Here is a 16,204-nt window from a genome sequence, read left to right as displayed (position 1 = left end):
AATAAATCATCAGGTAAGTTGTGTGAACAGAATAAATACAATGCGGTGTATAATCGTAAGCTGTCATTTTGTAGTTGCGCTTACATATTAGAAATCATGTACTCGTTTAAAATTAAGTAAAATTATCATTTATTAAGTGTATAATCGTCGTCATCAACCCATATTCGGCTCACTGCTAAGCTCGAGTCTCCTCTCAGATTGAGAAGGGTAAGGCCAATAGTCCACCACGCTGGCCCAATGCGGATTGGCAGACTTCACACACGCAGAGAATTAAGATCATTCTTTGGTATGCAGGTTTCCTCACGATGTTTTCCTTCACCGATTGAGACACGTGATATTTAATTTCTTAAAAATGCACACAACTGAAAAGTTGGAGGTGCATGCCCCGGACCGGAATCGAACCCACACCCTCCGGAATCGGAGGCAGAGGTCATATCCACTGGGCTATCACGGCTCTAGGTATAGTATATTATTATAAATGTTCCATAAGCTCTTCGTAGTGGGAGGTACATTATAAGCGGGCTACAGACCTTCAGTTTTAACTGCGCAGTTTTATCTGTTCAGCTAAATCGTCCGTGTGTAGGCAAAAAAATGTATGTATTTTTGTTGAAATCGTGCATTTTATGATGTAGGTACTTGCCCATATCTTGATAATGCAATTGTTAATCAAACTGAAAATAAACCAGTCTTAAACTAAAATTACAAAGAGGTAAAGTTTGTGGTATTGTAGGGGGTAATATCTGGATCTACTGAACGGATTTTGTGAATTCATTTACCACTAAAAAGCCACGTTATTTGTGAGTGTCATATTTTATCCCCGTATTCTCACGGGAATGGGAACTACGCGGGTAAATCCGCAAGGAGTCGGCTAGTACAATACAATAAAGTATATTTTCATTTCATTCATTTCATTTCATTTCATTTTCATTTCATTTTAGTACAATATAGATTCGTTCTATTATGTGGACATGATATTTGTGTTACCTATGTTAAAATGTTTACGCGCCATTACGCAAACTACTAGTAGCTTGCTTAAAGCAATTCAAAAGATTTTGTATTTGAGCGTGAATTCATACATTTGTATGAATTAACTACTTTGATTACCTTTGAATACGGTATTAGTTATTACGTACAAACTGTCAAATGCTTTATCACAAATAGGGTATTAAAGTAATGCATTAATCATGATTACAGATTATGAAATCGCCGCGAAATTGTGATACGGAAATTACCGGTTCATTTAACAAAGTGAGACGATGAAGTTACTTCGAAACATACAGTACTTATTGTTAAAAAGAAATCTAAATGGCTTAATATCGTCATTTTGTCGCTTATGTCGAAATCATCATCATCTACATCATCATCATCATCATCATCATTAACTGCCGATGGATGTCCACTGCCGGACATAGGCCTCTTGCATAGACTTCTAAACAAAACGGTCTCGAGCCGCGAGCATCCAGCCGCTTCCTGTAACCCGCTTGATGTCCTCGGTCCACGTAGTGGGAGGTTGACCAACACTGCGCTTTCCGGTGCGGGGTCGCCATTCAAGCACCTTGGGACCCCAACGTCCATCAGAACTATGTGGCCTGCCGATTGCCACTTCAGCTTCGCAACTCGCTGAGCTATATCAGTGACTTTGGTTCTTCTGCGGATCTTCTCATTTCTGATTCGATCACGCAGTGAAACCCCAAGCATATCTCGCTCCATCGCCCGCTGACTTTGAGCCCTTTTACGAGGGCCACAGTTAGCGACCACACACACACACACACATCGACGCCAAACTTATAACACCCCTCTTTTTGCGTCGGTGGTTTAAAATATGGTCCAAGAGTCAGTAGCTAGACCTTTGTCATTTTGCTGACATCTGAAAGTTTATCAGTCCATACTTGTACCATAGGTAAATACGGTAGGAAACTGTGGAGTTTGAACCATGGCGGCTTTGGATGATTTCAAAGGGAAATTTAGAAATAGACACTATATACCTAATTATGTAGGTATGTCTATAATAGACATTTACAGAACATCATTTATAGATATATCAGCTGTCAAAAGGTACCTTCTGTAGACAGTCTTGTATAAAAACTTAATTAAAGATAATTTATTCTTGTGACACATGTTCAACCTTGAGCTGTTTTGTTGTTTAGTATTTTGACAACCTAATTGGTCTATTGTTGTTTTATGATCATGTTCCATTAGTCAATTAAATCATTCGACATACTTATTTGTTTTTAACACAAGTCTGCTCTACATCATAACCGCTGAATATTTACGAAAGATCAGATAATCAGCTTCTTACTCAGTCAGTGGATAATTCATCTTATTGCACAAGAATAATAATTGTTTTTTGACATATTCTTCAAGGCTAAGTACTGATTTTTTCATTCTAATATGTGTCGTTACTTCACGTCGAACAAGAATGATAAACATGAGCGGGTTTTGTATAATATCTAAGAAAATGTTTGCATTTGCAGTAGGTATAGGTACGCTTTATAAAGGGTTTTATTCTGATTGAGTTTTCGCAATTTGTCGTCCGTCTTTTGCGCGCACAAAATCCGTCTCGTGTAGAGTTTTATAAACAAACCTTTGTACTGAGCTTTTTAATTAATATCTAACAAGAATCGGTACAGTGGATTATTTTGCTGGAGAATGCCAGATGTCATATAAATCAAGAAATACAGTTGCGTGAATTTTGTTTTGTACAACATTACCAAAAAGGAACGAAGGTAACATTATAATAATTATATTCGAAGAATGTGTTCTGTCTCGTCATCGAAACGCGCTGACCTATTTTGACGAAGGTTTGTTTTTTATTACACTTATATGTGTGTTAGAATCGAACGCAGGTGATACGTATATTTATTTACTACAATGTTCGTGTACAGCCGTATTGGGAACGTAGTGGGTGGCTGAAGTGATTTTTAATGTAACCTTTTTTGAAACTAGCCTTTTTAGTCTTGTGATATAGAAACTCTTTAATGTATACTGTTGTCGAGCGTTAAAAACAAATGTATGGGCGATTGAGATTGAGTTATACTCGAAGTTTCTTTGCGTGATCGTATCAGATATGAGGAGATCCTCAGAAGAACCAAAGTCACTTAGTTAGCTCAACGAGTTGCGAAGCTGAACAGGCAATGGACAGGCCTAGGCCTATAGTTCGAAGTGCCGATGGACTTTGGGTCCCTTAGTGCTGGAATGGCGACCACGCACCGGAAAGCGCAGTGCTAGTCGAAAGACCTCACTAAGACCGAGACCGAGACCATTGGAAGTTGATGCAATGGCTGCCTATATCCAGCAGTGGACGTCCATCGGCTATTAATGATGATGATGAAAAACAAATGTAGCTATATTATCTATACTAATATTATAAAGCTGAAGAGTTTGTTTGTTTGATTAAACGCGCTAATCTCAGGAACTACTGGTCCGATTTGAAAAATTATTTCAGTGTTAGATAGCCCATTTATCGAGGAAAGCTATAGGCTATATTTTATCCCCGTATTCCTACGGGAACGGGAACCAGGTGAAACCGCGCAGCGGCAGCTAGTATCCACAGATTAATGGTAATCACTAGTCTGTGATGTATTATGTTTAACCAGAAATGGCACAGAACAGTGCTGCAAATTATTGTAGCGATAGTTTCTTACGAGCGTCGTGTTCGACGCATTAGTATACATCTATAACTTACCTGTATTATTGAATAGTTGCAATTGATTTTGCGAGAGCTATCCGACCAGTGTAGTTTCCAAAGCGGTTTCTTTTTAGTTTCTCCAGCAAATAGTAACGTTTGATTGATCTTTTTCTCTCAATTGATGCCCTTCCGTGTGGAATAATTGCCCACATCCTTCCAATCGTGATATTAATTAAGCTAAAGTGAGCCGATGATGCCAGTGTTACAGAATGTTGCAGCACTTTAGTTGAGCTTTAGCAATAATTTACAAGAATCGAGATACGCAATAGCGTATCAGCCAAATTCGAGAGAACGCCAGCCAGTATTTTTTTTACCAAACATGCTACATGATATTGCAGACAGTAATAGTATTTAACTACATTACGAAACAGGATGATTAGGTTAAAAAATAATGTTTATAAAATTTAAAATTTTGGAAATCCCTGAAGGTCATGAAATTGTTAATTACACTCTCGATCAAGTCATCAAAATTATCTTTCAGTGCGCTTTCATTTGAGACCCCACTCTTTTTGCGTCGGGGGTTAAAAAGGACGAAACAAGAAAATATTTCAATTAGAAAAAGGCATAGGTCCAAAAATGCCCAAGGTAGTAGTAGTAGTAGGGTTAAAACCAAATACAAACTATTTACTCTTATAGAACTAAATTCTGCATCAGCACAGTTCCTTTTCATACGTCTTATCCGCTGTATTACAATTAGTCATTATCTCAGTTGAAAACCTAAATAATTCAAACTAATCGTCAAAATAAAAGAAACGACAAACCGACTATCTTAAATAGAGAGTCCTCAATGGAGCAGAATAACAAACACCAACAAATAACCTCTATAAACAAACATAATAGTGTTTGTTTATAGAGGTTATTTGTTGGTGTTTGTTATTATGTTAATTAACTTATCTTCATATTATGCACACAAACTGTACTCTATATGTACATTGCATATACAGTGATAACATGCTTATGTCTGAACAGGCGTACTTACAACATTGAACACTTGATAATACTCTTTATAGGTAGCAAGAAGTGTCCAATTGACATTATTCAGACCTCTTTGATTACTACTTTGAATGTTCTGTGATCGTGTTATTATTTATTTCGGATTCGGATCGAATCCTTTATTCAAAAGTTTGTGTAGACATTTCTGAAAAAATCAATACAAATACCTACAGAACATCTATAAATGATAACTATAGGCCCATTAGAAATCTCGGGAGTTACTTGCACGACAGAGCGAACAATGTTCGTAGCAAGTATCTCTGCATATTCAAATAAAAAGTCAGGAAATCGGCAGATGTATCTACTAAAGTTTGTCATCAAGAAATATTTTTTTTTTAATTTCAATTTGTTCTGGTTCCTCAGGAGCACCGGTCAACTGCGGAACACGCTGAGCCGGGCCCGCGAGCTGTGCGAGCGATGGCGCAGCGGCGGCAACACGCCGTCGCCGCCCGTGCCGCCCGACGACGAGGGCGGCGGGCGGCTCGCGCGCTGGTTCAGCGTGCGCCGCGGCTCCGCGCACCAGTACGACATGCACGCGCACGAGCCCGACAAGATGCCCAAGCTGCCCGAGGTTGGTGCCTACACTACGACCGCTGTGTTACACTACGGCAACACGCCGTCGCCGCCCGTGCCGCCCGACGACGAGGGCGGCGGGCGGCTCGCGCGCTGGTTCAGCGTGCGCCGCGGCTCCGCGCACCAGTACGACATGCACGCGCACGAGCCCGACAAGATGCCCAAGCTGCCCGAGGTTGGTGCCTACACTACAACCGCTGTGTTACACTACGGAAACACGCCGTCGCCGCCCGTGCCGCCCGACGACGAGGGCGGCGGGTGCCTCGCCCGGCTTTATTAAAATAGTTTTTAGTATATCGGTTTTAGTAGATAGAGATCTTACCCCCTACAAACTTTACCTTTATATGATATTAGTTTAGATTAAATATTTCAACAACATTAAATAAAAAATAAGTGGAAGCGAAAAGAATTGCCGTTTTTAATCGTATTTTGTGTCAAAAAAAAAACAAGTTTTCAAATTGAAACATTTTGCATAATTTGGTCTGACTGACAAAAAAATGTCTGCTGCGTTTTCACGCGATAAAATATGAATTTGAAGTAAAAGACACCTCAAACAAGTAGAAAATCTCCAAGATAATTCACTCGTTACAGGGTAATTTATTCATAATCTTAAGACACTAAGTTTACCCGATATTTCAATAGAACCCGTAAAGCACCAGCTATATTGCATTGTACATTTCGTATGCAAATCCGGTTTGGGCCCGGTACACCAACAAGCGACGCAAGATCGCTGCAGGATACTAAACTAGCTGTATGCAAGCTGCATTCTTCGAATAGATTAACTTTGCGATCTCTCATAAATGCCCATTTCACAATCAAATTTCTCGAGAACTTATTTAACGTGTCTGTATTTAAACGTATGACTGTCTCATTGGTCCAAAGGTTAACATATATTCTGTTGTGAATCATGGAGTCTTGGGTTAATTTTGAATACTCAGACCAATTTATCTTCTATTGGGCTTGTATCGCACTTAAATTCACTAACAAAATTGTCTGTCGTTTTTTGAGGGGACGAGATAAACTCACACATTGAAAATATTTAACACCTTTAAATATAGCCTTTGGTCCTATTGGTCTGAGGGTTGAAACTATGAAATACTATCCTTAGTTTTCTTCCAAAATTCTAAAGTGGTTAATTTTAATGAGGCTTGTTACACGCACTTTTGAAACGTCAGTTATGACTATTTGTAGAAACCCTCATCATTATCATTATCAGCCCATTGTTAACGGCTTATTACATGGCCATAGACGCTCTCCTTATTGTAGAGCTTATACTAAGCTTAAATCCACCACGTTGCTCTAATGCGAGTTCGCGGGTTTTTAATAAGCTGATTATAAATCTATAATGACCACTATCAGATGTTAACGTGAACTTCGAGGCAGGGGGTTGTAGCACAACTAACTTTCCCACTCCTGGCTGAGAGTTTATACTGAAAACGTCTCGATTGAAAGAAAAGCTCAGTCATTCAACTCATGAGCGGTTTACATAAATATAATAAAACAGTCTTTAAGTACGTTTATTATCCTTTTACAATTTTGACTTATAATCTGAAATTAATTAAAAAGTAATAATTTTACTATGTACCTACAAGTCCCCTGTATTGCGTAGGCCCATACCTTTCCATAATTTCCTATTTCGGGTTGTACGCATCCAGACCGTGCCACACGTTTGTGAGTAGATGTCACTCAATCTCCTTTTCTGATGTCCTCTTTTTCTTTCTTCGCTCCTAGGCACTCGTACCGTAACCCTTTTGGTCCATCTTTCGTAAGCTAATACCACAATACCACCAACATATTTCAAGAAATTCTCAGTGGCTTCTCGGAATTGGGAACCCTTGTGCCTTAGAGAACACGTTAAGTAGACGGTTCCGGCATTATTATTAACTGTGATAGTCATCGTTACATTGGAACAAGGGCCCTGGTGCAAATAAAAAATCTAAACTATAAGGCTGGTTTTATAGTCACGCTGACAAGACGCTGACCGTCGGCGCTGACAGACGAAATGTATGAACTCCTAGGGAGCGTTTCAGAATAACGCGTAGCTATCAGTGCGTGCGCTACGCGCTGAGCTGTCAGCGCCGACGGTCAGCATCCGGTCAGCGTGACTCTAAAACCAGCCTAAAGGTTTTATCTAGTAAAAATATTAAATATATTCAAATTGTCCAAAGTCAGTTCGATGGCGATTTTCTGGTAAGGATTTGAGGGCTCCCTGAGCTTAAGGGCCCCGGGGCATTGCACCGCCGAGCCCTTACGCCATTGTGTGGTAGGTCTAAGCTCTACACCTCTTTCCTATAAGAAGTCCTGGCTCTGTAGTGGACTATTAAAATAGACTGATGATGACGTGAATCAATTTGGTATTCATCTCCTGTCTACCGAGCAGCGAGTATATTTTCGGACCGTTGACACAGGAAATCCTCGTGTGTTCTCTGAATCGTGCGTTGAATTACCTTAGCTCGCTCCAACATAATAGCTCTGTCGGGTTATGTAAAAAGTAAAATACAACCGTCTTGTTGAGTGATGAGACTTTATTAGTGGAAACAATTACTAAACGTTAGCTGTTGCATAAGGCAGCCTCTTTGAATGCGGGCCGTAAGATCTGTGACGTCTGATAAATAGACGCTTACCTTACATGTGCTAATATTATTGGACTTTGGCAGAGGCACGCATATACAATTAACATTCTCCACAAAAATTATAAAAAAAGCTTCTCGAGGATCGAAGCATGAAACTGCGTATCTATGCTATGCGAATTTTCAGCTCGAGAAATCCTATTCTAAGTACTAACATGCGTGAGGATGTCTTTTATACTGCTATAGGAACGTGCGATTTTGATCAATTCCTGTTTGTCGTGCAAGGTCCTCTAAAACAAGAAATTATTTTTTCCCAAAATAAAAGTAGATATACGTCTAGATAGATAGCTAGCTAGATAGAAGCCGTGATAGCCCAGTGGATATGACCTCTGCCTCCGATTCCAGAGGGTGTGGGTTCGAATCCGGTCCGGGGCATGCACCTCCAACTTTTCAGTTGTGTGCATTTTAAGTAATTAAATATCACGTGTTTCAAACGGTGAAGGAAAACATCGTGAGGAAACCTGCATACAAGAGAATTTTCCCAATTCTCTGCGTGTGTGCAGTCTGCCAATCCGCATTGGGCCAGCGTGGTGGACTATTGGCCTAACCCCTCCCATTCTGAGAGGAGACTCGAGCTCAGCAGTGAGCCGAATGTGGGTTGATAAAGGTAAAAGTAGATATCGAAATGTAGATAGATTACCTTCTAGCAAAGCTTGCGAGGGTTTTTCATACAACGTTTCATCACCTTTAATCTTTAAGATGTACGAGTAGAGAGAGAGAGAGTATTTCCAATGTTATAGTTACAGAAACTTCCCTTATTTTCATGATGCTGGACTTTATCACTTTAGCATAACGTCGTTGAAATCACATCAATGTAATCATCATTAATTTATAGCAATCATCAATAAACCATATATCTGATTTCCTCTAGTTGAGCCAATTTAAGACCCGACACAGCAAGTTATACTACACCTTATAAACCAACGGTTTAATAAACGCTAAATATTAACTGGCACACTCAATAAACCATCTAGTTTTATATTGGTCATTGACATCCACGTTGACAATCATTTCTGGAATTAACAGACGTCATTCATTGGCCTGCTCGCCATCTTTAATTCCAGCGGCTACTAATGGAATAATGGCCAGCTTAGGCCAGACTTTCGTCATTTTATAACAGCTGATAGTTTGTCAGCTCCTACCATAGTCGGTAGAAAGTACAGTAAACAAATATGGAGTTTTAGCATTGTGGGTCAAAGTCAAATTCAAAATTCACATAATATTTCAATTAGGCGTAGTTTACAAGCACATTCGAAACTTCAGGGTTTCGAAGGTAGCCGGTTTCAAGGGACCAGACACTCAAGTGTCTAAGTATAAAACGTAATTTTTTGATATTCTCTACGGTGTATCATGACAAATCATGTATCTAGTAGCCAGAGACTTAGAGGGTAGAGATACCCTTGAAGTTTGATCTGTAAAAGTGGTTTTTCAATTAATATCACCAAGTAGATGGTTTCTAATGGTATGCTAACGCAAATAAAAGAACGATTTAATACTTAAATGGTTAAGAGTCTGGAGTTAGTCTCTTGAATCTTGCTACCTCTGAAAACCACCACGGTCCAAACTCCATGGCTGCTCTCTTTTACTTATCTATGTTAGGAGCATGGCTGACAGCTTTTACAAAATCACAGAGGTCTGACAATCACAGGCTCTCATTCTATAAAGGAACCGTACAATTCAAATGTACGTTACATGATTCACATTTATATAGTAGATGATTCACGGCCGCTCGAGTGTCTCGCTGTGCAATAACAAACCGCAGTTATGGTGTGGAATCCTCAACAACGCGTACATACAGTCGGTGTGCGATAAATATATAATTAAAGTTAATTCAAACATGTGAAATAATGACGTACAAAAACGGACGCCACGGAACAGTGGGTGTACATAGTGCACTGATGTTTACGATTGTAATATTTTTTTGCCTCAGTATATTTTTAGTGTTACAGCATGACTAACGTGTTATACGTAAATGTCAAAAGTGAATCTCAATTTTTTTCCCCGAGGATTGTAAGAATCTCGGTCGTCAGCCATGTTTTGTGTAAAGTTGTTAAGTGATAAAGCTCTGTATTCAATGTCGAATGTGTTCGATGTATACGTAAGTCACGTGATTGTACGGGTTGGTTTATGGTTTGGCTTTTGACGTTTACGTGCATCACCCATGTTTCATGTGCTAACCTACAGATGAACCGGTTTCGGCTGAGCCGTGCATAGATATAAATAATCGTGTGTTTGAACAGCAATTCGACTATATACGCATAATACGATGAATAGATTCACGATTCCACGCGCGCTAGCGAAATTTCATCACAGCACGCCGGACTGAAATCGCATCATCTGGTTACTGTCAAATGAAACTATACAACATACTACGCTATTATTTATAGACAAAAGTGTTTCTTTCGAACGTTAACGTGACATGGATTTGTGTAGCCGGAATAATGAAGACGTAAATCCAAATTATGTTCAAGGTTAAGAACATTCATTCGTGTATTTAATTTGGTTCGTTTTGTTTATGTATAAAGCACTAGCTGACGCCGCGCGGTTTCACCCGCGTGGTTCTCGTTCCCATAGGAATACGGTGATAATATATAGCCTATAGCCTTCCTCGATAAATGGGCTATCTAATACTGAAAGAATTTTTCAAATGGGACCAGTAGTTCCTGAGATTAGCGCGTTCAAACAAACTCTTCAGCTTTATTATATTAGTATAGATTTTTTTCAGTATTCGTAATGTTTTTCACACTATAAGGTCGCGTTCGAATCTTGCATTCTGTTAAGTTGCAACGCTGTGACATCCTTCGTTTCCATGGCAACTTCGTTTGTTAGTGGCATTCTAGTTTTGGTATCCTATCCTAAGTTCAAATTCGAATTGTATGTGTTATTGCGGCCTCTTCTATTTTTTTATCGCGTAAATAGTGAGGAAACTATAATGCGGGTTGCTTTATTGAATTGAATTGAATTGCCATGGATATTTACAGCACCACGGACACTATCGCCAACCCGCATCGATACAGCGAGGTGGATTTAAGCTCCATACCTTTCATCAGTATTTACTATTTTTTTTAGTCTGATCGCGACCTTACTGTATTACGTGTTTATATTTCATTGTAATTGTCATTTCGTTTGATATTTTCCGTACCGAAATTCCCATAAGGATAAATATAATTAATATTAATAATTAATAACATCCATAAATCTTTAGCCTCATCATAGCCGTACTCAATCCCGAGGTCATGGGTTCGATCCCCACCCGCTGGACTATTGTTATACTCAGTCGTGTCAAACTGGAGGGGAGGAATATTGGTCATAAAAAAACAATTAAATCACTTAGCTTTAGGTAACTTAGGTAAACTTACCCAAGCTAAGCATTCTGTAAATATTCAAATCGAGAAATCTAAACAAATGGTACAATTAAAAATTTAACATCGAAATAATTTATTTCAATTAATTAATTTAATTCCAAAATAAATCTTATGTCAGCCACTGACGATCAAGTAAGCTCGTTAACGGCTTGACAGTAGATAAAACTGACCGTGTGTTAGTCGCGATGTGCATGTCATCATGTCGATACATACATACCTTTTCTTCTTTCTATATTAACTATTGCATGTTCTCACTTGGGTAAATAATATAATAAACTTACCTACCTATTATTACTTACGGTTAAGGTCACTTGTTGGGTTTAATTTATGCACACATTTAATCCTACTTAATATCTACCAAATTATAACGATATTTTAACCGTTGTAGAGTCGACGGTTAAAGAGTATTATTCCCTCTGTCAGTTAATATTTGCATATAAATGAGAGTAATAAATATTATTTTTAAGCAAAAAAAATATATTATTTATGAAACGGGGCGATATATCTTCGGTTTACTTACCTACCTACGACATATGAAGACTTTAAATACCACTTAGAAACAGAGAAGAATGTTTTTTATACTGAGCTGAGCCAAAAGCCTTTAACAAAATAATTTTAGAAAAGATGCTCTGTTTTGGCAGTAAAAAATACATAGGATTTCCTGATGGATCTGGATGACGTTTCGTCGGTTTTTTGCAGAGAATGACAAATAAATCGTACATTTCCTAATAGTGGCGGACTATCGGAACATAAAACTATTTGTACGTGTCTGGCCTCGGGTCTTGGGGGCCTCCAAACTTTGAAATTCCTCCAAGATTTGAAGGCCCCCTAAGATCCCGTCCCGTAAGATTCCGTCCCATGGTTATACCGCTAGGGTCTAATAATAATCATCATCATTATCCCATATTAGACTCACTGCTTAGCTCGACTGTCTTCTCAGAATGAGAGGGGTAAGGCCAAAAGTGGCGTGCACTTTATAGATACAAAAAATTCACTGCATACCCTTAGGACTCAATACAAACCTACTTATGTGTTGGACCACAGAATACATAGTTGGACAAGTAATTTACCAATTTTTACTTTTAGTGTATACCCTAGTTAACCTTATGCACGCAACTGTCCACCACGCTGGCCCAATGCGAACTTCACACACGCAGAGAATTAAGAAAAATCTTTGGTATGCAGGTTTCCTCAGGATGGGGGGGGACTGTCTAATAATATTGAACTTCAATATAGAATCTTCCTCTGTATATTGTGCAATGTTATGATTTTCCTTTGTAGTTGGAGGAGGACATGTTTTCGTGCGGCGGCGAGGTGCGCGGGGGTAGGGTCCCGCCGCCCTCGCTGGGCATCCCCCCGGACTCCATGACGCCGGTGCAGCTGCGTCGACGGCACGTCGTCGCCGACATCATCCACAGCGAAAACTCCTACGTAGCAACCTTGCAGAGGCTTATAAACGTAAGTTATACAAATCTGTAATAACAAATCGACGACCTCTTTGGCGCAGTTGGTAGTCAACAGAGTGATTCTAGGTTTGATTCCTAGCACGGGTTATTATCTAAATTGGCTTCTGTCTGGTCTGGTCCGTTGTTAGTTACCACCCTATCTGCAAATACGTAACGCCAAGTGATTTAGCGTTCCGGTACGAAACCCCTCGAGGTATAAAGTTGTACCTACCTCGGCTAAGTTAGCCCGCTTCCATCTTAGACTGCATGGTGAGATCGCAGTCAAGGGCTAACTAACTTTTTGAATTATACATACATATTAATTGAAAAATATATGAAAAGATTTTGAGCTTTATTATTAAACTAGTGCACGCCATTGACGATCAATTATTCTCACGTTTCTGAAGCACCCACGACTATAACTGATCGTGTATTGGTAGCTGCGTCCATGACGGCTCGACTTATAAAACGTCTTCACTGCCGTTTGAGCTGCAGAAACGTGAGAATAATTGACCGTCAATGTCTGACTTAAAACTCCTACTGGTTATGTATTATGAATCCAGTAGGCACATATTTAGAGTTCTACACAATCCAAAATGACACGTTGAAGTCGTAAAATGTAATTTCGCGTAGTGTGAAGTTTGCAATTTCACAGTTTGATTAGCTGAATGAGCTCTTTAAATGTCATGGTCTTCCATTTATTGACAGATTTCGAAAAAGAAGACCTACGTTTGACCTCTGTTATAATGTGTTTTTATACTTTATCTCAAATCCATTGATTCGATTTAAAATTTCGTTATGTATATGAAATATTTGAAGTTGGTTCGTTTGACTACTAGCCAGACTAATATCAGTTGAACTTTCAAATAACTTTTATCTCAAGTTCCAAGTTCGTTCAAAGAATTTAGTACTAACATTTCAGTTTTTAATTAGTCGTTCATCTATTATAAACTTGTAAGTGATTTATATTTGCGCCAATAAATATTTCTTACATTTATTGTAAGGTATAATATATGATTCATCAAAATCTTGGAGTCTATAAAACACTAGCCGACGCTCCGTGCTTTCATCCGCGTAGTTTCTGTTCCCGTAGGGATATACAAATAAAATATAGCCTATGATACTCACAAATAACGTGGCTCTATTGGGAAAAGAATGTGAATCTTACAACCTCACAAATTTTACCTCTTTATAGTATTTACTAGCTGACACCGCGCGGTTTCACCCGCGTGGTTCCCGTTCCCGTAGGAATATGGGGATAATATATAGCCTATAGCCTTCCTCGGTAAATGGGCTATCTAACACTGAAAGAATTTTTCAAATCGGACCAGTAGTTCCTAAGATTAGCGCGTTCAATCAAACAAACAAACTCTTCAGCTTTATAATATTAGTATAGATAAATGTTGTTGAATGAAAAAATGATAAATGAAAAAATGTTTCATTATTTTATTTTACTTAGTATAAATCGTATAATATGTAATCATGTATAAGTTTTAAGTTAAGAAACGTCACGTAGACACGTCCGTGAACATACAAGGTTTCACCTGAAAACCAGCGCCACAGCTCGCTGTGGCATCGTGCTGAGGTGGATACCTTTTTTGTCCACGACCAGATATTTGTATTTTCTGTTTGTTTATTTTATTTTATTACTTGTGTGTGGTCAAATAAAGATATTCTATTCTATAAAGACAAACAAAGAAGCCGAGAGTTGATTTCTATATTGCCGATTGCGGCACGGCTCAAATAAACATATGAGAACCTTAATAGGTAGATCAACGGTAAATTATAATACGTCCCAACCGTGAGAAAACCAACAAGTTACCATAACGAGAACCACTTACGACGGATTCCTTTATGTTGAAGTAATTCGTGACATTCCAGTTTAGTTATTACAATTATATTATCGTTGCAAAATAAGTTTTTTTTTTCTTCATAGAACGGCTGTGACCTTAATGTACTCGTAAGAGATTTGCATTTATATCTTTTGTGTGTGGAAAATTACATAAAATTGTACTATGTTTATTTTGTTAGGAATATAGATTATAGCTTCTTTACAGTACTTAAGAAGGCTTTAATTTTGACTTTTTGTAAATAAATTAAAGATTTTTATTAACTCTAATACAATAACTTAACAAATTCACTTTGTAGAAATTAGAGAACTTGATCCAAGCAGTATAGTCTCTATTGTTTGGATCAAGTTGTAGAAAACACGAGGCAGCATTTCGCTTATGTCAGCCACTGACTATCAAGTAATCTCGCATGCCTGCAGCGAGATTACGCTAACGGCGTGACATCCGATTATACTGATCGTATATTAGTCGCGATGCGCATGTCATCAAGCCGTTAGTGCTGCAGACATGTGAGATTACTTGATCGTCAGTGGCTGACATTAGTCCGCCAGAATAAAATTAAAACCGATATTTCGTAGATATGTTAGTAAGTAGGTAATAAAGATTGATGATGTATAATTCTAAGTATAGGTAGATTACTCGTATCTACCACACATGCCAATAATTACATATTATGATGATAAAGCTACAAACTTAATGACACTAATATAAACGACTATACTACAGCCTTTCTCGATGAGTACTGCTTACCAACAAACAAATTGATAAATCACTAGTCATTTAACACCTAATAATTATTATAATTATCTTATTCTTAAATTAATGAAAATAACTTTGATTAATAAGCTTAAAACAATTAAATATGGTTGATATATTTTATAAACAGACCAAACATAATTTAAAATAAATAAGTTATGAAATGACATGCGTTTTCTTCCTTCATTTCTAATTTGTTTGATAATAAACAGTACTCATCAAGACAGGCTATAGTATAGTATAGTTGTCTTGACTTACTGTTTAGGATTACAAGTATACTATCATTTTATACACGAGTAGGTATCTGGTGTTTTAAACGTCGTTAGTTTCTTACATCAACACATAAATGCACCATGACTCAGAGGATGTCTAAGTTAGAATACACTTAATTTTATTAATTAACCTTTAGCATAAAAAACATAGAAACAATAACTATGTTTACTTATAGAGAATCAATTATCACTTAACTGTCTGAGAAAAACTTACCGTCGCTACTATAATCGGCATTATAAAGGCTATTGAAATGTTTATCAAAGTACGTAAACACAGGCTATTAACATAACAGGAATTACGTCACTGTAAAGTAATAGCCGGTATCTACAAGCGTAATAAATAATCCTTGGGCATTTATTTGCTTTAGAGTAGACGTTGGATACAATTTTCTATTGATTAATTTTGATTTACACACAGTTATGTGGTCCTTGTGTCCAGGAGGAAAATTACTCATGACCATACCGCCCCGGAAGGCGAAGTGTTGGTCGACCCTCCACTAGATGGACCGAGAACATCAAGTGGTTTTACAGGGAGCCGCTGGTTGCTGGCGCATGAGACCGTGGTGTTAGGAAATCCATGCTAGAGGCCTATGTCCAACAGGGTACGTCCATCGGTTGTTAATGCCGATGTC

General features: G+C 38.3%; 1 protein-coding gene across 3 annotated transcripts in view; it reads left to right on the top strand.

Moving 5' to 3' along the window:
* The window catches only part of LOC112044435 (rho guanine nucleotide exchange factor 10), a 68,918-nt gene that overhangs the window by 30,621 nt on the left and 22,093 nt on the right, over nt 1-16,204 (top strand). Inside the window, exons 4-5 of one of the 3 annotated variants that reach the window (XM_052885494.1) lie at nt 5,045-5,429; nt 12,531-12,707. In XM_052885494.1, coding sequence (XP_052741454.1) covers nt 5,045-5,429; nt 12,531-12,707 — 562 coding nt within the window. Of the gene's footprint in view, nt 1-5,044; nt 5,430-9,651; nt 9,795-9,836; nt 9,983-12,530; nt 12,708-16,204 lie in introns of those variants that run through there. The other 2 variants (XM_024080278.2, XM_024080277.2) reach the window with 2 other exon arrangements.

This window comes from Bicyclus anynana, chromosome 14, assembly GCF_947172395.1.
Source record: "Bicyclus anynana chromosome 14, ilBicAnyn1.1, whole genome shotgun sequence".
In the NCBI taxonomy this organism is placed as follows: Eukaryota; Metazoa; Arthropoda; class Insecta; order Lepidoptera; family Nymphalidae; genus Bicyclus; species Bicyclus anynana.
Note: the sequence above shows the minus strand (reverse complement) of the source record. Positions and strands in the feature narration are given on the sequence as shown.